General features: G+C 36.2%; 1 protein-coding gene across 1 annotated transcript; it reads right to left on the reverse strand.

The window, feature by feature from the left end:
- Positions 1–16475: 16475 nt before the first annotated feature.
- Positions 16476–22377, reverse strand: LOC132311124 (succinate dehydrogenase subunit 6, mitochondrial). Its single transcript, XM_059808864.1, has 3 exons — positions 22100–22377; positions 19854–19956; positions 16476–16866 (listed from the first exon to the last, which is right to left on the reverse strand). The coding sequence occupies exons 1-3, from the start codon at positions 22289–22291 to the stop codon at positions 16724–16726; spliced, it is 438 nt and encodes a 145-aa protein (XP_059664847.1). The 5' UTR covers positions 22292–22377; the 3' UTR covers positions 16476–16723.
- Between the last annotated feature and the right edge of the window lie 758 nt (positions 22378–23135).

Genomic DNA, 23135 nt, shown 5'->3' on the forward strand with positions numbered 1-23135 from the left:
AACACATATTATATGAATATAACATATTACTTTAATACCAAATACTTGAGTACTTCGAGTTATCAAATTTCAAACACCAAGGTAAACTTTTTTGTATATATATACTTGATGACTAGACAGACTTCAGTGCTCATAAAAAAATATGACATACACAATGCCTTAAGAAGAGATTTAGCTACTCATGACATTGGAGGATATCATCTTTGCTGGTGTAGAACTCATCATCATGGACTGCACTTCTCTTCTATGGATCTTCTTCTTTAGTTCTTCAGAAAAACTCCCCAAAAACCATAAAAGCTACCACTAGATCTAAAATAATGCAAGAGTTGTAAACTTTCCAAGAGAGAGCTTCTATGTGGCCTTGCACCTTCTTCTATAGAAGTATTTGACTTTTCTCCCTTCCTGGATGGGCTTTAGGTCTTCTGGGTCATCTAGGCCCGTCTGGGACTTAATTAGAATTAATCATCCACTTAAAAAGTCTGCCTAAAAAGAAAATGCTTGAGCAGAGAATCTTATGCTCGAGTTATTCTACTTGTGCTCGAGCTTTTTGGAAAAGGCTTGAGCGGGAATTCCATACTTAGCCAAATTTCTTTAATTAATTTTTGAAGCATATTTTTGTTTAACGCTTAGAATATTTTAGGACTTTTTCATCCTGGTGCTTGATCACTTTGGCTCCAGCAGAGAATATTATGCTCGAGCTTTTTGGTCTTCTATTCGAGATTTTGGGAAAAGGCTCGAGCATTTTGATTTTGGACTTCCGACATAACTTTTCATCTTCCCAGGAGGATTTATGCTCGAGCATCTTGAGGAATACTTGAGCTCTGGCAATTAGAATTTTTGAAGCATCTTTTTATCTTCCCAGGGGAGTTTGTGCTCGAGCTCTTTAGAAAAGCCTTAAGCACTATGGTCTTTTTCTCAAGCAGAGAATTCTATGCTCTAGCATTTTTGCTTTAGTGACTTTTCTTGCTTCATTCCACTTTATGCTCAAACAGGAATACTTGTGCTCGAACTCTTACACTTGAACTTCTCCAAAATCACCTGTTGGACTCCAAAATTGCTTCAAATGATCGGGGAAAAATCCATAAGCCTCAATAGCAGTCTTTAAGCTCTAGAATCATGATTTTATCCTTTTCTTTGGGAAAGTACCTACAAAAGTAAATAAACTAAAATCAGTCTAAAACTGGATAGAAGTATCACTTAAGGTCTTAACATACGCATTTTTTAAATGTTCATCAGTCTTCAATGCAAGCCAACATCCTATATATGAAGATGAGTGTTTCCTAGTTAATATGATTGATGGTCTTGCCCAAGAATCTCTTCCTTCCATCCTTTCAAAATATCCATTAGAAACATGTTTTGCTCATTTCAATATGGATGCTTTTGATATTGATAGCTCAATTTATGAAGTGAATGCTTTGATGGATACTGTTGCCTTAACGGATTATCCTCCATGGAAAACTCCATGGGAACTACTCCTTCCACTCTCAAGTACTCCTCCGGTACAGTCTCTTGTCTCACCACCTACTTTAGAGTTTAAGCCACTCCCATCCAATCTCAAGTATGCCTTTATTGGCTTAAATGATACTCTTCTGGTCATCATAGCTCTAATCTACCAAATAACAAAGAAGAAAGTCTCTTAGATGTGCTTAAGGAAAACAAAAAAGCAATAGGATAGAGTGTAGCCGACTTGAAGGGCATCGATCTTTCCATCTGAATGCATCGTGATAAGTATTGAAATATGCACATTTCAAACCTTGATCTTGGGTATATTAGGACCTTATTCTAACTTATTTTCCCATTTTAGTCTTATTTTATATTCTTTCCCCTTTTTAGGTGCATAAGGTTGAAATGAGCTAACTCAGTGGAATTAGAGCCTTGGGAAGGTCAACCAAAGCCTTGGTGAGAAAACGGAGCAAAATAGAAGCAAAAGATGTAAACATTTCCTCTATGATTGATTGAACTTCTAGTGTGATTAATCGTAGTTTGATTGTTCCAACCAGCTGATGCGATGGATCAAAGCCCTTGTCCTTATCGTCAAAAAATTTCCATCCTCTTCGATCGATCGAACCTTCCTGTAATTGATCGTAACTTTTGTTCTTATCCTTATAAATATCTTTATCCTTATCCTCGTAAATATCTCAGCCTTTGTCCTTATCCGCATTATGAGCCGCCATACTATGATCAGTCGAACCAACCCTATGATCAATCGAACTGCCTTGAAAATTGCGTAGAACAGAATTAAAGCCCGATTTCAGTGGTGCTCATAGTGTAATCATTTAGGGAGCCTAGTGCAAGAGGTCTGACCATTTTGGGTGTCATTTGAGTCACCTATATAAGGAAGTTAACCCTTTTTAGTTGAAATTGGATATTTTGGCAAAAGAGTAGTTAGGATTAGATACATTTTGGGACATTGTCTCTAGTTCATACACACACTCTTTAGGGTTTCAACCAGCAAGAAGAAGAAGAGAAAGATGAAGCAAGGCATGGGGATAAATCTTGAAGACTCCTTGATGACATCTACACCCTCCATGAGTGGCTAGTCTTTTCCTTAGGGCTTGAATGAGCCCTAAGCTTGTAATCTAAACTTTTGTCTTTCATTTTTTTGGGAATTTCTATATTATAATTTGTGTTATGTTCTTGTGTATATTGAAACTTGGTTGTACCAAGGAGTTCTATGGTTAATTCTTCTTATTGATTCTCTATGTTGGTTGCATATGATAAGCGCTAAAAAGTGCGCATTTAAACCCCTCAATCTTAAATGTTCTAGGACCTTGTTCTATCTTATTTTCCCGTTTTAGTCTAATTTCATGTTATTTCCCTTTTCAGGCACTTATACCCAAAATAAGTCAATTCAGCTGAATTAGAGCATTAAAAGAAGCAATATCAAGCTTAGTGGAAGAAAGGAGCAAAGTGGAAGTAAAGTGGTGAAAGAAGCCTTCTATGATCGATCGGACCAAGCTACGATCGATCACATTGTGATCGTTCCAACCCTGCCATAATGGATTGAGCCCTTTTGTCCTTATCTTCAGGAATATATCATATTCAATTGATCCAACCTTTCCTTCGATCGATCGAACCCTTTTGATTTTATTCTCACCTACCACTTTTATCCTTTTATTAAAAATATCTCAGCTTTGTCCTTATCCAAAAAGTGCGCTGCCATGGTTCGATCGATCCGAGCAACCCTATGATCGATCGAACTGCCTCAAGTTGCGTGAAAAATAAATTTTAAGCCAAATTAAAGGTATGCTCGTGGTGCAATCATTTAGAGGTCTTAGTGCATAAGGTCTGACCATTGGATGTGACATTTGAGCTACTTATATAAGGATTTTAGCTATTTTTAGAAAAGAGGTTGATTAGAGAAAGAGGTTTGGCTAGAGATTAGAGAGAAATATTCATTTTGGGAAAGTTCTTCCACTCATCTAGGGTTTCTACCAAGAACACAATAGGAGGATGATGAATTCTACCATGGAGATGCCCCTTGAGGGTTGCATGACAACATCAATAAGTGGCTAAACCATTCTCTTGGGGCTAGACATAGCCTTAAGCATACCTCCTAAACTTTGATGTTTTGTAATTAATGGGGATTTGTGTTGTAATTCTTGTCTTGACATCTTATATAAATATATGTAAATCTTGTTTCTATAATGATTTGTGTAGTTTAATACTTCCAATTGATCATTTAATTCTATCCATATGTCTATGTATGCTAAAATAAATGTTCATGTGTTTATTTCTAGATTTTGTGACATTGATGCATGTCTATGTGTGTTGATATTATGAATCTAGTGATGGTTAACGCATGGTGCTTAAATAGATTACTCTTGTGGTTTATTTGATAGTTCATACTTATTTCTTGATGGATTGTGCCATCTCCTTAGTTTAATTAGTTTAATTTCCATGTCACTAGCTTAGTTGTAGTGTAATTGCCTTACTTTCTTAGATAGGTGGACAATCCATTCTTATTATTTGATGTTCCACGCTTATGTATACAAGTAGTATATTTCTCTAATTTAATGAGTGTACATTAATTATGGACTTATAGAAGAATTAATGGTTTAATTTGATATGTCTTACACTAGATTGACTAGATAATGTATATTTACTTGGCCATCCATGCTTGATACTTTAATTAATGGCACATACTTTCATTTATAACACATAATCCCCCTAATCCATCAAATATTGAATATCTAGAAAGGTAATGCTTAGTGGTGAACTCTATGACCCAAGACCCTTCTCTTACATATTTCCTCTATTTCTAGATTGTTGTTTAGTTTCATTGTTTTAATTGAACCATTAGTTAATCAATCAATTAAACCATCTTTTGATCATTCGACCTACTAATCCGTCATTGATTCCAAAGTGCCGTTCATTTCCCTTAGGACAATTCCTACTTATTCTAACTACATTAATAATTAGTAGTGGTACTAACATTCTATAAATTAAAACTTGGCCACACTACATTTCACACACCACTCTTTTGTGCATTTTGGTGTACCCGACGACACCGCACTAGCATGTTATCTTATGTGTGATTAATTGAGAATTATACTATACACTACATGCTTTTACTAATTGTGTTTAGTCATGGCTATGCATAGTTTTTATTGGATACAATTGTTAATTAATTTAATGGATTATGCTTATGTTTGATGGATTGCACTACACCTTTAGTTTAATTATAGTTTAATTGTTGTTTAATTAGAGTTAGGTAGACAATCCATGCTTGAATTTGATAATTTATGCTTATTATTGCAAATTGTATTATCCTCTTAATTGATGTGTGCTTGTAGCTACATTTTGATTACAACATGGTTTTTCCCTAATTAGTTGAAAGCAAATGGTTTAGTGAATGAGCTTAGTGGTGATTCATATGCCCTAAGACTCCTCTACTATCTCTTAAACTCTACTCATTTAGCATTAATTTTCATTGCATTTAAATTAATTGAATTGTAGTTTAATCACCAAACCAAATCTATTTTCAATCTCATTAGCACTAAAGTCAAGTTAGATTCTAACACGTGTTTAATCCCTGAGGACGATTTCTTCTCACTATACTTCATTGTATAAGTGTTAAGTGACTTTTATAAATTATAAAAGTTGGTGCCCATTTAGCATATTTTCTAAATATTCAAAAGTACACCATTTTGTGCACACACTAAGGTCGCAACAAGTTTTTTGCGCCGTTGTCGGGGATTGACAGTTTAGTTGGAATCAAATTAGGCATTATTGCTCATTTGATTGCTTGTTTTAATTTCCTACTATTTTCTTACTTGTTACTCTATGTTCAATTAGGTACTTGACTACAAGAGGAGCAAGCATTGGATCACTACATTGTTGCTAGGGACCTTTGTGAGAGTTTCTTGTAATTCTTTTACCATAATTGTTCATCTCTATATATGCTTGCGAGATAGTCCTTGTCGAGGCTATCACATTACTTAATTTCTTATCCAAGCACAGGTCCTTGTCGATGCCATTTACTTAATTGTTAAAAGCATGGGCCCTTGTCGAGGTCATTTATTTTGTGCATTGATATATTAAGGAGAATGGGAACATCGTATGTGGGGGCTGTGATTTGTTATTGATTATTGTAGTTTGTTGTGGATTTTTGTTGTGTATGTGTGGTAGAAGGTCTCTTAATACTCCTCCTATCCCTATTGATCACGAACTCAAATTTTCCATTCAGCGATTAAGAGGTAGTTCTAGAAGAATTCTTCTTATTCTTGACCATCCCACAAACTAAATGGAAGAAAAAAATGTGAATCTTCAAGGGTATGTTGAACCTCAAGTGGTGCCACCACCTCTAGGAGTTCAATAACCCAATGTTGTGTAATAACCTCTTGGAATGCCAAGGCCAAATGTGGTTCCACAACCTATTGGAATGCAACAACATCTTTTGGTGCAAATCCCTCCTGGAGCTTAAATAGTGTATCCTCCTCCTCTCAATCCTCAAATGGCCTTTCGGGATCATTATACTAAAAATGAATACAATGCACTAACATGTATCCGGTTGACAAACTTTAAGGCTCACTACTATAAGATTAAGCCCGGAACCATCCAATTGTGCCCCCTATTCTATGGGTTAAGCAATGAAGAATCATCTAAACACTTGGATGAGTTTTTAAAAGTTTGTTCAACCGTGAAAATCACGGATGTTCCGGAAGAAGTTTTAAAAATGAAGTTTTTCCCTTTTCTCTCTTCGAGATAAAGCAAAATATTGGTTTAATAACTTGGAGGAAAATACAATCACATCTTAGGCACAATTGCAACAAGAATTCTTAAAAAAATATTACCCCGCAAGTAGAATCAATGCAATGGGAACTTTCATTCGTGAATTTTCCTAATATGAGGGAGAACCTTTGCATGAAGCATGGGAGTGTTTGAACGCCTTGCTACGGAAGTGTCCACATCATGACCTTCCTAAGTGGCAACTAGTTCAATGCTTTTATGAAAGCTTATCCGATACCCCTAAAGGTATGGTTGATGTTTCATGTAGAGACGATATATGGACTCTCTTTGAAAACATGAGTGAAAATTCAATGTATCATTTTTCATATTCTCGATTAGGCAGGATTCCATTTGGGGGGGTGGGGACTAAAAACTCAAATCTATGTCAAATAGATAATTCCATTGAGATTGTCGCCGAGGTAAAAACTCTTACTCAAAGGTTTGATCAATTCCTTTTGAGTCAATACCCGGCAAATCAATCATCTTCCTCTCCTCATCATCAAAATGAGATGCACATGACTTGTTCTATCTTTACTCACATTACTTCAAATTGTCCTCTTGGAAAAAGTTTCCTAAGTGAGTCACAAGAACAAGTAAATGCCACCTTCACTCGTCCGGGGAACAACCCCTATTCTAACACTTATAATCCGGGATGGAGGGTTTATCCCGACTTTTCTTGGAGAAATCAAGGAGCCGATGCAAACCCTTTTCAAGGTCAAAGATCCCAAGGAAAATATGTGCCTCCTCATCTCCAAAATTAAAATTCTCAAGGATACCGTCCTCCATCCTATCCTCCTTACAATGTGAATCACTAGTCCAATCCTCAAGCTTCTAATTCTCAATCTTATTCTCATCCACCTTAAGCACCTCCTAGGAATTCTGCCTTTGAGGATAAGGTTTTAGCAGGCCTTGGGTAGTCTTGAAGCTAACATTTAATTGCTCTACTCTCACTCTCAATCCATATCAAAGCTTGAATCCCAAATCGGGCAAATAACTAATTCTTTGAATGTAAGAGAGAAGTGTAAGTTGCCTAGTCAACCCAAGCCCAATCCCAAGGCACACTATATGGTGGAAACAAATCCTTCATCGGGATTTTCCACTCATGAGCAAGTGCAAGACATTACTACCTTGAGAAGTGGTAGGAGAATTAATAACCAAGTAAAGAGACTAAGTGAAGTTAGTAAACAGGTGTGGTGTGTTGTCTCTGAGGGGCGCACAAAACATTGAGTTTAGAAATTAGTGTCAAGTGGGCACCATAATTTAAATTTATAAACCGCTTAACACCTATACTATGTAGTATGAGTGAGAAGGGATCGTCCCAAGGGATTGAGTTGTCGTACTAGCTTGAGGAATCAAAATTAGGGTTAGTAGGTCGAGTAATCAAAATAGTGGTTGGTTGGTTGAATTAAACTAGATGCAAATTAAACTAAAGTAAGCAATAATGCAATAGAGAGAATAAAAGATGGAGAGAGATCTTGGGGTTTAGAGATCACCACTAAGCATAACTTTTCTACACCTTTAATGAATGATTAATGAGGGGAAGAACATGTATTGCAATAAAGTGTGTGTGTGTGATTGTTTCAACAAGCATGGATGACAAATTAAGCATATATTGTCTAAACAACATGGTAGATAGCACAACATATTAAATTAAGCCATTAATCCTTTCTTTAAGCTCACAATCCAAACACATCACAAGGTTAGAGATACATGTGACTTGCTTTTCATAAGTATGGAACATCAACAACAAGCATGGATTGTCCTCCCATTTAACAACTACACTACAACTAAGCTAATGACATTAAATTAAACTAATTAAACTAAGGGAGAGGCACAATCCATCAAGAAATGAGTATGAACCATCAAATAAACCACAAGAACATGACATTAAGCACTAAGTCTTGACAATCTTTAGATCTATAACATCAATACACATAGACATGCATCAATAACACAAGAAATAGAGACAAATACATGAACATCTATTCTAGCATACATAGACATATGGATAGAATAAAATGATCAATTGGAAGCATTAAACCATATAAATCATTGAAGAAATAAAATCTATATATATAAAAATGTCAAGACATGAATCACAATACAAATTCCCTCAAAAATACATAAATCAAGAAATAGAAAGCATGCTTAGGGCTAACTCTAGCCCCAAGAGGATGTCTAGCTACTCATAAATGATGTCCTCCAACCCTTAAGGGCAAGCTCCATGGAAAAAATCTGCTCCTTGGTTGATGAAGAGTCTCTAATGGTGTCTCTAGCCTCCTCCTCTTCTTTGCTTCCTCCCTAAGAGTTCTCTAAGGTATGGTATGATATGAGATAACACAATATGATCTTTTATGTTCTCTATTACAAAAAGTAATCCTTATCCTTATATAGGTAGGTCAAATGACACCCAAAATGAGCTGGGGTCGTAGAGCAAATATTCCCCAATGATTGGATAAAGGATAACTTTTGTAAGCTGGAAATTAAACTTTTTCGCATTGGAGGAAGTTCGATCGATCGAACTTTGGACTTGGATCGATCGAACAGGGCTGAGATCTATCGAACTGAAGTTGGATCGATCCTCAATGGCGGCGCCTTTTTAGATAAAAACAAATTTGAGATATTTTGAAGATATTTTTGAGAAAATGACAAAAGTGGTTGGTAGGGTGGTACAACTGGATAAGATCAATCATTTGGATAAGGACAAGAATGTCGATCGATCGAACAAGGAAGTTAGATCGATCAAACTTTTGAGATCTTTGAACAGGGACAAACATGGCTCAGATCTATCTTGAAGTGCTGAGATCGATGAAAGTTGGATTGATTGAACTTTTCTTGAGATCGATCGAAGTTGCTGAAATTCCACCCTTTACTTCCTTTTGCTCTACTTTGCTCCTTTCTTTGATTAATCCTAGAATTGCTTCAATTATGTTCTTATTTGGCTGAGTTAGCTTATTTTGGCGATAAGTACCTGAAAATGAAAATAACTCGAAATCAATACAAAATGGTAAAATAAGATAGATAAAGGTCCTAGAACACTCAAACTTAAAGGGTTTAAAAGCGCACTTTTCAGCGCTCATCAAGGTGTAACCAAGTGGTTGTCCCCGTCCCATTCCAAATCCTATTCCTATTTCACCGAATGCAAGTGGTTCCAAAAAGAACCTTTCATCATCATCATTATCTCCCCAATTAGAGAAGCCTTATGATGCGACCCAAGCGTGTGCACAAAATAATGCACAACACTTTGAGTTTAGAAATAGTGTCAAGTGGGCATTATACTTTATAATTTATAAAACCTTTTAACACCTATACTATGTACTATGAAATGAGAAGGGATCGTCCAAAGAGATTAAACACTTAGTTGGAATTTTAATTTTGACTCTAGTGATTTAAAAGATTGCAAAAGAGGTTGGTTTAGTGACTTAAACTACTTCAATTAATTAAATTGCAAATAAAGTAAACTAAGTTGAGATAGGGATTTAAGAGATGAGAAGAGAGGGTTAGGGCATTGGAATCGCCACCAAACTCGTTCACTAAACCGTACACTTTCAACTAATTGGGGAAAACCTTCTTGTAACAAAATACGACTACTAATTGTGATATTAAGCATGGACCATCAAATTCAAGAATGAATTGTCTACCTAACTACAAGTATGAATAAAGGTGTAGAACAATCCATCAATTCTAAGCATGACCCATCAAATTAGTAACAATTCTAGTACATATCAATCTAGATAATCATAGAATTTGCAATAATAAGCCATGGAGTATCAAATTCAAGCATAGATTGTCTACATATCCAACAAATAAACTAAGTGTAGCATAACCCATCAAGCCTAAGCATAATCCATCAAATTAATTGACAAATCCATTAAATGAAAATCATGCATGGCCATCACTAGATTCTCAATCAACCACACATAGACATGCAATTAACATAGAAAAACTAGTGTAGAGATCAATTCCCAAATAATTACACATAAGACAATATGATATCACATAGAGAATCAATAGAAAGAATTAATCCATAGAAATCAAAGGAGAACCCAAGATTCATTTTATACATAGCTAAAACATTAATCACAAGATAAATTCCCCAAAAAGTTAAAAAAAAAAAAAAAAAAAAAAAAAAAAAAAAAAAAAAAGGGCTTAGATTTACAAACTTGGGGCTCATCCAAGCCCCAAGGAAGAGTCTAGCCAATCATGGAGGAGGTGGGTGTGATCTTGGAATCTTCAAGGGCAATCCCCAAACATGGCTCCATCTTCTTCCTCTTCTTCTTTGTTCTCCAAAAACCTTAATCTAGAGAGAGAAAATTATCTAAGAACTATCTATTTTTAGCTAAAGTTGGGAACAAAAGTTGGAACCTAACAAAATGGTTTAATTTCATTTAAATACAAGCCTTTTTTAGTAGGCAACAAGTCAGAAAATAGGCCTTTGATTGGTCTAATCCCGTAGCTACAAAAGTTAGTAGAGTTCGGGTGCGCTTAGGAATTAAAATAGCTCGCTGCCAACAAGATCTTCAATTGATCAAAGATGACATGGCATAAAAATATCTTCTGTTGGCCTTATCCTTTGCTAAGCTGGCGCTGACATGCATGGCACTTTGATGGATCGAGAAGACTTCGATCGATCGTGGAGTACCTTCGATTGATCGAAAGTACTCCAGTGGACTTTTTCTGACTTTTCTTGGATTTTCTTCTTGGCTCCAAAAAGGAGCTAATAGGCTGTTTTTAGCCTGTTTAAACCTTATTGACCTGAAATAGACAAAAACATAAATTAGAACTAAAATGGGAAAGTAAGATAGATGAATGATTAAAATACCCTAGCTTAGGTGCTAAAATGTGCAATATTTGAGCACTTATCACCTTATGAGCTAAAAGCTCCATTTCCTCAAACCTTGAGAGATGCTTCTCCATTTGGAAGACAAGAAGGAAAAATCTATGGCATGATGGAGGTTTTTAAGCAAGTAAAAATCAACCTTCCTCTTCTTAAAGCTATTAGACAAATTCTATGCTAAGTTCTTGAAAGACTTGTGTACTCAAAAGAGGAAGAATAAGGGACAAAGCCCTCAGAAAGTGCTTCTTATGGAGCAAATAAGCTCTATCATTCAACATAACAGCCCATTTAAGTTCAAAGACCCCGGTGCTCCAACCATCTCTTACATTATTGGGAACCATGAGGTTTATAGGGCTTTTCTTGACATAGGGGCAAGTGTTAATCTCATTCCTTACTCCGTGTATGTGCAATTAGGTTTGGGTGACTTAAAGCCAACTTCGGTAGTACTCCAATTAGCCGATAGATCCATAAAGAAACCTATGGGAATTATCGAGGACATTCTCATTAAGGTTGATAAGTTCTATTTTTCAGTTGATTTCGTTGTGTTAGATACCAAGCCAGTCCCTAACCCCACCAATCACATCCCTATCATTCTAGGAAGGCCATTCCTTGCCACTGCTAATGCAACTATCAATTGTAGGTCCAGCATTATGGATATCTCTTTTAGCAATATGATGGTCAAGCTTAATGTGTTTAACGCGAGCCAACATCCCATCGATGAAGGCAAGTGTTCCCTTGTGGATATCATTGATGAACTTGTAGAAGAGTCCTTTCCTTCTATCCTTTCTAAAGATCCTCTCGAGGCATGCCTCGCTTATTTCAATATGGATGCCTTTGACATTGAGAGCTCCATATCTGAAGTAAATGCTTTGATGGACTCTGTGGCCACTTTGGACTACCCGCCATGGAAAACTCCTAAGGAACCTCTTCCTCCACTCTCTAGTACTCCACCGGTTCCATCGCTCATCTCTCCACCTACTTTTGAGCTTAAACCACTCCCATTCAATCTCAAGTATGCCCTCTTAGGCCCAAAAGAGACTTTTCCGATCACCATTGCTTCAAATCTTGAAGATGACCAAGAGGAGAAACTTTTAGATGTGTTTAAAAAGAATAAAGAAGCCATTGGATGGAGTGTGGCTGACCTAAAGGGCATTGAACCTTCCGTATATATGCATCGCATTCATATGGAGGAGAATGAGAAGCCTTTTAGGGATGCCCAAAGGAGGTTGAACCCGAATATGAAAGAGGTTGTGAAGAAGGAGGTAGTTAAACTATTGGATGCCAGGATCATATATCCGATATTCGATAGTAAGTGGATGAGTCCAACACAAATAGTTCCCAAAAAGTTAGGAATTACTTTCGTTGAGAGCTCTAAGGGTGAACAAATTTCACAACATATCGCCACTTCATGGCATGTGTGCATTGACAACCAAAAGCTAAATTCCACCACTAGGAAGGATTATTTCCCTTTGCCTTTCATTGATCAAATTTTGAAAAGATTGGCAGGGCAAAGCTATTTAGTACATTTTGCTTTCCGACAGATGTCTTTTGGTTTGTATAATTCTCCCATCACATTCCAAAGGTGTATGATGTCGATATTCTTGGACATGATGGAAAAGTATCTAGAGGTCTTCATGGATGACTTCTCAATCTTTGGGTCTTCTTTGATTCATGCTTCCAAAATCTATCTCTTGTGCTTCAAAGTTGTCAAAAGACGAACCTAGTGTTAAGTTGGGAAAAGAGCCATTTCATGGTTTAAGAGGGGATTGTGCTAGGTCATGTTATATCTAAGAGAGGTATCGAAGTTGATAAAGAGAAAGTATAGCTCATTTCCAAATTGCCTCCACCTTCTACGGTGAGAGAAATCCGCTCCTTTTTAGGTCATGCGGGCTTTTATCGCCGTTTTATCAAAGATTTTAGCAAGATAGCTAGACCCTTGTGCAATCTTCTTGCCAAGGAGACCCATTTATCTTTGATAAAGCATGTCTAGATGTTTTCATCAACTTCTAACTCTTTTATCATCCACTCCCATAATGCAACCTCCAAATTGGTCCCTACCATTTGAGATCATGTGTGATGCGTTCGACTTTGCTATGGGTGCTGTTTTAAGCCAAAGGGTGGGTAAACTTTCATGTGCCATATACTATGCAAGAAAAACCCTCTTGGGAGCTCAACTAGTTGTAATTGGATGGTCTGATCATCTATTTTTAGTTTTCTATCGTATGCAGGCCCTACAGGGGAAATGGTCTCGAAAGATGTAAACGTCATTCCTTCTCGAGGTTTAGAAAGTTGGTAAGTCAAAAGGGGAGGAAAAAAATGGGGCGTCTATAACCTCTGAAAGGCAGACCAAAGCTCTTATACCAATTGATGAACCAAGAGGGGGTGAATTGGTTCTTTTATAAAATCTTCTTCCAAGACTTGGATGAATTTCAACTCAATATGTTCACACATTCAACCACAAGTGCTAAATGATTTTACAAGGAAAATCTCTCTCAACTAGAGATTAAAACCCTTGGTTTTTTGCCACAACCAATGTAAGCTCCACTAGTTGTAATAAAGTAGATACACACTTAGTTGTCTCTCACTCTACACACACCCTAGCTCACAACATTATGCACACAGCACTCCCCTTGGCCTAAGCAACCCTGCTTGGACCTTGTAAGCTCTCATAGCTCACCAAATACATTGAAATAAATGTAGAACAACAATACTTACGCTATTACAAAGAATAAGAGTGATTGTACAGCTTAAAGTATCAAACACCAGGAAATAAGCCTCATTCTGCTGAATCTGTGGTAGAAGGGTAAATCTGGAATTTCATATGAACACAGACCACCAAATAGTTCTCAAAGCCTTATATCAACCTTATACACATACTCAAATGATAAACATAATGAAACAAGCAAGGTATTCAACAATCACAACTAAAATGGACTATTTTTGTAGAAAACCCTAACAACTAGGGTTTCACAAGTAAAAAACCCTAATGAACATATTTTTGTCCAAATCTCAACTTCCCCAGCCTTTATTCAACTGTTTAAACTTGTTCAAATGATAAGAATTCAACTCACAATAAGATAACATGCATATATACTAATGACAGAAAGCTAAACCATAAAAACAAGGCAAATATTGAGGTTTGAGACATCAAACTCAACTACAGCCAGAATATGATCATGCCCACAAGTTCTCCAGTTGTAAAATGGTAAAGCAAACTTGCCACAACCTCTAGAACCCTTTGAAATGGCCTGAAGCTTGGATTGAACCTTTGAATGAACTTCAACATTCGCACACCAGCAAAACACAACCGTATCCTTCATCTTCAATTGCACACTCACACTACATAGATCACTAAATTGATTTTGCTCACAAATCAGTCTTAGAATTTAGTGGAAATTCATTGTTCTTAGAGTCTCGAGTGCTTGTCACAATATAGCTCAAAGATCCTCACAATGGTGCTCAATTAGGCCTCAAGAGGCTCATTGTTATAACAGGATATATATAGGTAACATTGTTATGTACTCCTACCCTAAAGAGGAAATCCACATGGCACCATTAACTAATCATCGGCATAGGAATATTTTGACATTACCTTAGTGAAAGGACCACAATGCCCCTGGTACAGCTCATTATTTTGTCCTCTAGTGAGCATATTATTTGACAGCTTGTGTATATGAATGTATCATCAATATATATCAAGCTTAATCACTAAGCAATGTATAACAAGCCTCATTTTCTCTCACTAGGACTACAAGACACGTGTCACACAATTGTTCATTATCTGTAATGACCAAAGTACCCCTGTGAAGGACACTTGTCAATATATACATAAAACTGTAGCTGTAGCTGTAGCTGTGTAGACTCAACCAAATTGAGATTCTATGCAATTTAATACAATGCAGTATCCCAGGCAAGTGTATAATGATAGACTACATGTATGAAAAGACTGAAATGCCCATGATAGCCTCTGTAACACAATATCATCCTCTGAACCAGAACCTAAAACTCTAATTGGTTTGTAATGAGTACTGTCAACACAATGTAGCTTTCTTAGGCCATTTGAAAAGGCTTCTTATGAATGTGGAATGACCATTCTGCCCCTGTAGATCAATGTAATGAACTAAGCACACCATAATCACTTAAAGCTCACTTAAATAGACCTGTAACAGTTTTTTGACATTTAAAAGGTCAAACCCTAATTCAAAGATGGGACCAACAATGTCTAAACAATCCAAGTAAGAATTTGTTGTGCCAGGGCATACAAATCCCATCAGTACCAACAAAACGTTTCCCTAAGATACTCAAATCATATACATATATAGAGACGGAGATTAGGCTTTGTTTTATGACTATGGTGCTCTCAAGTGGTTCAACAGCGGCACTCTGCTGGAGATCCTTGTTGAATTCATCCTTGACAATGATAAGGACTTTCTACTACCCGAGCCTCGTCGATGGGTACAATACAACCCTCCAGCGGGGGGATAATCTTCATCGTCAAGAGGGAAACAGCCCGGATCACCAGTTAAGGCCCCGGCAACTGCAAGTACACCGGTTGCATGGGGGACGACGTCAATGCCCAATCCAGTGCCTCCGGAGTTACTTGCAATTGGAGAATGCTGGCGGATTTATAGATGCTCGTGCCTTGCACGAAGAGAGTTCTGCATGTGCTCTGTTTTGGGGGTGGGTGGTGGTGGTTTGGTGATGCAAGTGCTCATAAACCGTCTCTGTTCTCTATTCTTCGTCAACCATATCTCTTGGATGGATGGAATACCGGAGATTTATGTTCTCCTATTTATGTACTTCCACAGAATCCTGAACCAAAAGATGTCCAGCACAAGATTTCAATTTTGACAATTAAAAGATCCTTGAGCTCTCCAAATTGCAGCTGGATTCTTCAAAGGAAAGCTTCTCTTCATGAGCTAGCTATGTTTTTGAACCAGAAATTTTCAGCAAAAGGTGGCAAAAATAAGCTGTCCAATTTGTTGTTTACTGCCACTCTATATTTCCTTTGGTGAGAAAGAAATGAGAGACTATGTTCAACAAATCATAGAGAATCTGAAATGTATTTTGTGGGAAGCAATGGATGTCTTGGGGGTATGCCTCCAAGACATTGTTTCTCATAAGTTTAATTGGTTCCTTGTTAGGTGAAATGAGAGACTACACCCAACAAATTAGCGAATCTGAAATGTATTTTGTGGGAAGTGATGGATGTCTTGCGGTTATGCCTCCGAGATATTGTTTCTCATTAGTTTACTTGGTTCCTTGTTAGGTCCTGGGTTGTGCTGTAGGGTAATGGCCCTACTTTTCATTTGTACAATATTGTTTTATTCATTTTAATACAATTTCCATCATTTAGGAAAAAAAAAAAAAAACCAGATTCTTGAGCTCTATGATGAACGCATCATGGTGATCCAAATCATTAAATTTATAATGTCACTGTTTTGTAAAGAGAAAATGATTAAAAAACCAACTACAATAGATCACCTTCCATCATGACAGTACGAAAACAAGAAACTCACAAGTCCATACTAGGATATTCATGACATAAAAAGCAAAGAAAATTGCCATCAAACATTACATTCTCAACTTGTTCTTATTGCATAGAAGACAGTTTCATTTGGCATTCAACAGCTAGCTCATGCTATAAGACCGTCCTCAGTTTTTGTTCTCCCACCACTCCAAGAACTTAACCTGTGCGCTCATCGTGTCCAACCTGTAAAGTTGCAGCCAGTGACTTGCAAATTCTTGTCCAAATGTAAAACCAAACACTGCACCTGCTCCAAAGGACAGCGCCGCACCTGCCATGCCAAATGGAACTAGAATTAGCACCTAAAATCACTTTAATACAAGCAGTTAAGCATATTTATTTGGTAATCTGGGGTAGTCAATGGAAAATAGCATCCAATGGGAAAGAAAATAACAAGTATGGGACATGCTTCTAAACGTGCAAACAATAGATATGTTCATTTTACAACAATAAAATTGGTTGCCTAACACCTTTTCAAATCCGAGGGTCCAAGCTACTTTTCTGAATTGTTGCATTCTATAACCACATTTACATACACCACTGCGATAATATTTTTCACACCATTGATGAGTCAAAAATATAGTAAAACTTACCGAAAATTTCAAAATCTATTCCAACAAAAATTTATTGCATAGAACGCATTTTTTAAGTAGGCCAAACTCTAGGACTTGCATCACCCAAAATGCTTTCAAAATGAATGTCAAATTCAAAAAAAGGATACGTGCTGTGAAGCACGGAAACTTTTACAAAGACGTCATATTTATATTGTATTTGTATCGAATAGTGATACACCTCAGATATTACACGGATATATGTCCTATACTTACTAAATGTAAGTATCCATACTCTAAAAATATAGATGTTTTATTCTAAATACATGTACCAATACTTGTTACACACTCGAAACATGTTTGCTATGCCGTGAATATTAAAATACAGTATTTATACTACAATATAGAAAAATGATTGCCAGGGAAACATAACAAGGTTTCAAATAATTGAATTTCTTAAAACGAAGAATAGAGACATAATAAAATATATGAATTCTAATTTAATCCAAAAACTATCACGAGACTTTAATATTTTAAGCTAAAAATATAGAATATTTGATAGATACAACACACTTTTTAGTTTTTTCTGGAGGTATTAGGTAGGGTTGCAACTTGGGCAGGCCAACACGAACCTGAGCTGAGCCCAGTCCAATTTCCACAGGTATGGGTAACCATTTTACAGTTAGGATTGGGCTTGGGTTAAACAATCTAAATCCAAACTTAACTAGAGGTGGGCTTCAATTACACCAAGCCCAACCCAACCAAACAAAGCATAAGTTTTTTGAATTTTTTATGGTTTTGAGTAATCTAATCTGAATTTAACCCGAGATCAACTAGATGTTTAGCTTGATTTCTCAAACATGAGCTCATTCCAAAGGTAAAAATCTCAACATGAATTTCTCTGTGCAAAGTCTTTCATCTACAAAACTGAACTGTTGTGAAAAATCAATCCAATTTGACTGGATTAGATACCAGTCCAGCCAACAACCTCAAAAAACAATCTTTTATTTACCCTAAAAAAAAAAAAAAAAACCCAGTCAACCACCAACCAACATACAATGGCTATCCATGAAACTGAAAGGCTGACTTTAAGAGAATGAAGGCGGTCTTCTTCTGTCATGGAAGAAGGAAAACGAGTGATATCTGGGCACAAGGTAAATCTGTGTCCAAGGCAGGGGTACAAAAGAACCACACAAAAAGGGTGTAACAGATTCAAGGAGTTCTAGAAATTAGAAAAGAATAGGGCAAGCATACTGAATATAGAGCTTGGCTCTAGCTCTTCCTAACCTGAAACCAGGTTCAAGGCTAACCCTCAATCCAAAACACAGTTGCAGCTGAAAGTTTTGCACGTGGAAAAACCCAGTTGGATTTTTTATTTAAAACGGAATGAGTGGTCCTAACCAAACTTTAATTTCTCTTCCTGATTTTAATTTTAACTGAATTAATGAACCGAGCAAACCACAGAATGCAAACATAATGAAAAGAAGAGGTGACTTTAATGTGAAAAACCCTCATCCTCCAAAGCTGGCCAATCCACTATAAGAATAAGAAATAAAATTTTACCACCTGTTACATATTCCGACACGCCAAAGTCACCAGACATATTTACCATGCATCCACTAGTCTAAGACTCCTCCAGAAATCACTAACCACAGCTATCAACATTAACATAACCACTCCCTCAACATCGACCCATGTGAAAGCTAACCAGTTTATCACGTGAACCGACAATAATTTACAAGGAGCAGATCCTCCACATTGAATATTAGATAGAAACAATGCAGTGAATGAATTATCTCTTCACCAGGACTTCAATCACACAGTACATGTGAAGGTTCATCTAAGCAAATCTCAACCATGTGATCATCCAAGCAGACATAACTCTCTCTCTCTACCATTAGAAAACCTGTATCTCCTATCATCCCACTTGAGGATCAATCATCTCTAGGCTCTCTGCTCTGCAACACCTCAGATCTATCCTTGCTCTTTCTAGTCTGATTTCTCATCATTACCATGCATTTCAAACTACTAATTGCAGATTTCATCTTCCTCGAGTTTAATTTATGCTCATGGTAACCTAGATCCAAGGTAGGTCAATTATCCAGTAATCAATCAACCTTACCATTCTATTGTGTTTGAATCCATTGCAGAATTGATGCTGATATGCATTGCGATGTTTTCATCTTTCAAAACTCAATTGATCATTTCGTTCAACTTTTACAAATACACTTGTTTGCGGAATTTGCCAACACATTTACACAGTTTCGAACACTGCTTCTACAAATTACTTAGGTAAATAAGTCTCGCGCTTAAATGAACTAAAAAATACATTAGTCCACTTGGCCAGGGCACCAAGACAGGTGAACCAACAAAGTAGAAGGAGAAAGATGGACAATTTTATCTACTAACAGGGATGCTGACTCCAGCAAAGAGAGTGAAGTCGCAGCAGGTACAGGATGCAAGATTTTATATGTTAAACTAGTAGAAACCACAAATAAACAGAAAAAAAAATGTGATGATTCCAATTAGAGTTTTGTTTCCAAAGCAGTCAAAAACTAATATTCCTCAAATGCCACAGTTTTATAATTTGAATCTTCTTTTCTCTTGGATAATGGGAAGTTTAGGTAAGCAATCAAATATATTTCATATAGAAGGGAAATAAGTACTAAAAAACAGAGACAGCAACATAAGAGAGACCAAACACTACCATGCAGACTCCTTGAATATTTCCAAGCAACACCTGCAGTTGAAACTGCTCCAATAACACCTCCTACAGCAGCATATTTAGCTGCTTCCCGAGCCGTCTTCAGCTGAAAGAGGAAAAGGACAAACAAAGCATTTTACATTAATAATATAATGCATATACGGGCAATGGAACCATCAGAGAAAAAGAACACCATATCTGAGAACTTATGCCTCCTGAAATAAGCAAATCCCAAACCTATTTTAGGAATTCTGGCTAAAACAAATGAGAGAAATCACAATGGTGTAGATATAGCAATAAGATATAACTGTAGATGAAGTTATTTAGTGTTAGTCTATTACCAAGGGGTCAGATGAGGCTTTCTTGAGTTAATTGAGTTTGACTTTTTTTTAATGGTGCCTACTTCAAGTATTTGGCTGTTTGGGAAAACCTAGTTAATATAAGTAAACCATCCTAATAATTCCGAAAATCTAATAGCTAGAGCTTTGTAAGGTCCACCCATGACATACAAGTTGAAAGATATTAATTTAACAAGCATTGTCATCTCCAATTGGCAAATAATTTAACCTACATTAACAAGTAGACAAACCATGTTAGTCAACATTCTAACTACAAAAAAATTTCAATGGAGGAGGTTTACCACATAGAAATGAAGAGGACTTCTTAAAGAAACAATACAACAAAATCGAATTCAAAGAAAAGAATCTAAAAGCACCAAAATAAATCATTGAAAGGAGTTCATGGTCCCACTAAAATCTTTGACTGCGAGAGTAACCCCTTGCTAAAGTTCTGCTTCAAAATTTAGCAAAGAATGCAACCTGAGGATCTTGACAATCAATAATCTCTCCAACAAGATGGAGCCTCCACCATTCCTGCATTACTAATCTTCTTTTTTTTTTTTTTTTGATAAGTCGTTCTCGTATTAATAATCATCTCCGGCTAATTAAAATTTAGGTGACACAAGCCCTTTTTGCTATGTAGAGTTAATTAGACTATGCCTAGATTGGAGCGAGACATACTTGCCAACTATAGACGTTGAAAAGTGAGTAGGAGAGTTAGGGTAGAGTGGTAGGCAAAAGATTTTGCTACTTTCATTTGCTACTATACCTTACATATTAACATAGGGAAGTCATTTCAAGATAAAAAATGAACTGGAAAAGGTTACACTATTACCTCCTTTCCGTCCACTTGAGAAACGGAAGGAAAATTGTGGACCAGGGAACTCTTTCCCCTCCTAGTTTTCTTTGTCTTCCCCTTTCCATACTAAAAAATGATGAATAATGGAAAATCCATGCCTTCCCTTGCTTCTTTCCTCCCACTCTTCCCTACAACTAAACAAATAGTTGAGGGAAAAAAGAAAATTGAATCAAAATCAACAACCCCATCTCAAACACTATGCAAAACACAAAGAATTCGCTTATTCTAGAAGACATTCACCGTTAAAAATATAAGGTACTAATTAGTTAACATTCTGCAGTACATTTCTTGGTTTTAGGAGCAAGAAGTTCAACTTAGTTTTGGGCTTAATTAGCAAAAAAGCTACTTCAGCCAAAGGAAATGAAATGTTGCCTTAAAAATCTCAACTCTGAATGTACAGAAAGAAAAGGCATAAAGAGCTCCGGGCGAAAATTATAACCCATCCAAACAAAATTCATTGAATATTAAAAACAACAATCAAATAGAAGCTGTCCAGTTTTGGCTGGATTTTACTTACCAAGGAAAACAAACTGAAGAATGAAAAATCATATTCAGTAACGAGGAATAGCCAGCTCAAATAAGGAATTAGAAGTAAAAGCAAAAGCAAAATCAAGAGCAAGCTAAACCAAGAGTACATAGCCTAACCTAACACTCTGTATAGATACAATTACATCAAGTCCATTGAAAATCAACAACGCAATCAAATGAAATAATATAATACATAACGAATACCCAGATCAACATTCTTTATTTTAATATTAAGTATTTCAAAAATAAAAGCAAGTTAAGGAAAATATTAAATTGAAAATGAAACCCGCAACACAGATGCACATATCAACCCAGAAACACTCGATTAGAGCAGAAATATATCTATACATATATATATATATATATATATATACAGAAAGAGAGAGAGAGAGCGATATGGATCAACCAAATTAAGTAGAAGACTAAATTAAAGAAAACCTAGATGAAATGGAAACGTAACATAACATATAATATATATATATACGTGCGTGTATATATATATATAGAGAGAGAGAGATCAATACAGTGGGGCCATGAACAGGATCAGAGGCGATGAACTGCTCGACATCAGCATCAGACCAAGAAGGGAGTGGTTTATCGCGTTTGACGAACTTGGAGTAGTTATCAACGATCGAAAATCTCTCTTTCCAGAACTCTTTATAGCCCTCCCAATGCCTCCTAAAGAACGAAGCTGCTGAATCTGCACTTTCCGCCATTTTCTTCCTATTCCTCCTACTCCAGAATCGGATGACCTCAATTCATTCAATCTTACACAACTCTCTTTCTATTCATTGCCACACACATGATGTATACATCTCTCCTGTTAGGTTTGGTCAAGTATGTATTAATGACCAATGGAGTCTCGCCACGTTAGAATTAAACATATTTTTCACCAGTAATTTTCTAATGCCCGAAATGAATTGTTAGACCTATTCTTTTAATTGGTCAATTATGTAACAAATAAGGGAGTGGAGTCCTCCGCTTACTTGTATTTGGTATAAATAACCAATTAAAAATTATTCGGTTAGGAAATTCATTACAAATGTTCAGCGTAAGTACCATTTTTTATTTTTTAATATTAAGGTGACTACGAATCGGATCGGATTATGCATTCGATTCGATTCAATTCCTACCCATTGGTAAAAATTGAATTCAATATGATCGGTTCCTTTATAGATTAGATTGAATCGGATTAAGTTATTTTACTAATCAAATCGGATTAAGTTATTTTACTAATTGGATCAGATTGGTTTTATGGGTGGGTCTTTTTCCAAATAGCCCCATATTAGTATTTTTAACTTTGGCTTAAGATATGGATTTTCAATCCTTAGCAAGACTTAAAAGTTTGTAGGGGTTTAGGTTTAAAAGCTAGTAAAACTTAAAAGAATAAAAGAATAAAGAAAATAGAAATAGTGTATACATATTTTTTATATATAAATTTGAATGAATGGGATTGATTTATTAGTGAACTACTGACTCCTTATTTATTAATCTTTAACTAAACCTTGAGGCTAAAAGACCAATCCAATATGCACGGATCGAATTGGATCGGATCAATTT

Source organism: Cornus florida, unplaced genomic scaffold (genome assembly GCF_030987335.1).
Source record: "Cornus florida cultivar Cherokee Brave unplaced genomic scaffold, ASM3098733v1 CherokeeBrave_3.0.0_Hap2_Chr06, whole genome shotgun sequence".
In the NCBI taxonomy this organism is placed as follows: domain Eukaryota; kingdom Viridiplantae; phylum Streptophyta; class Magnoliopsida; order Cornales; family Cornaceae; genus Cornus; species Cornus florida.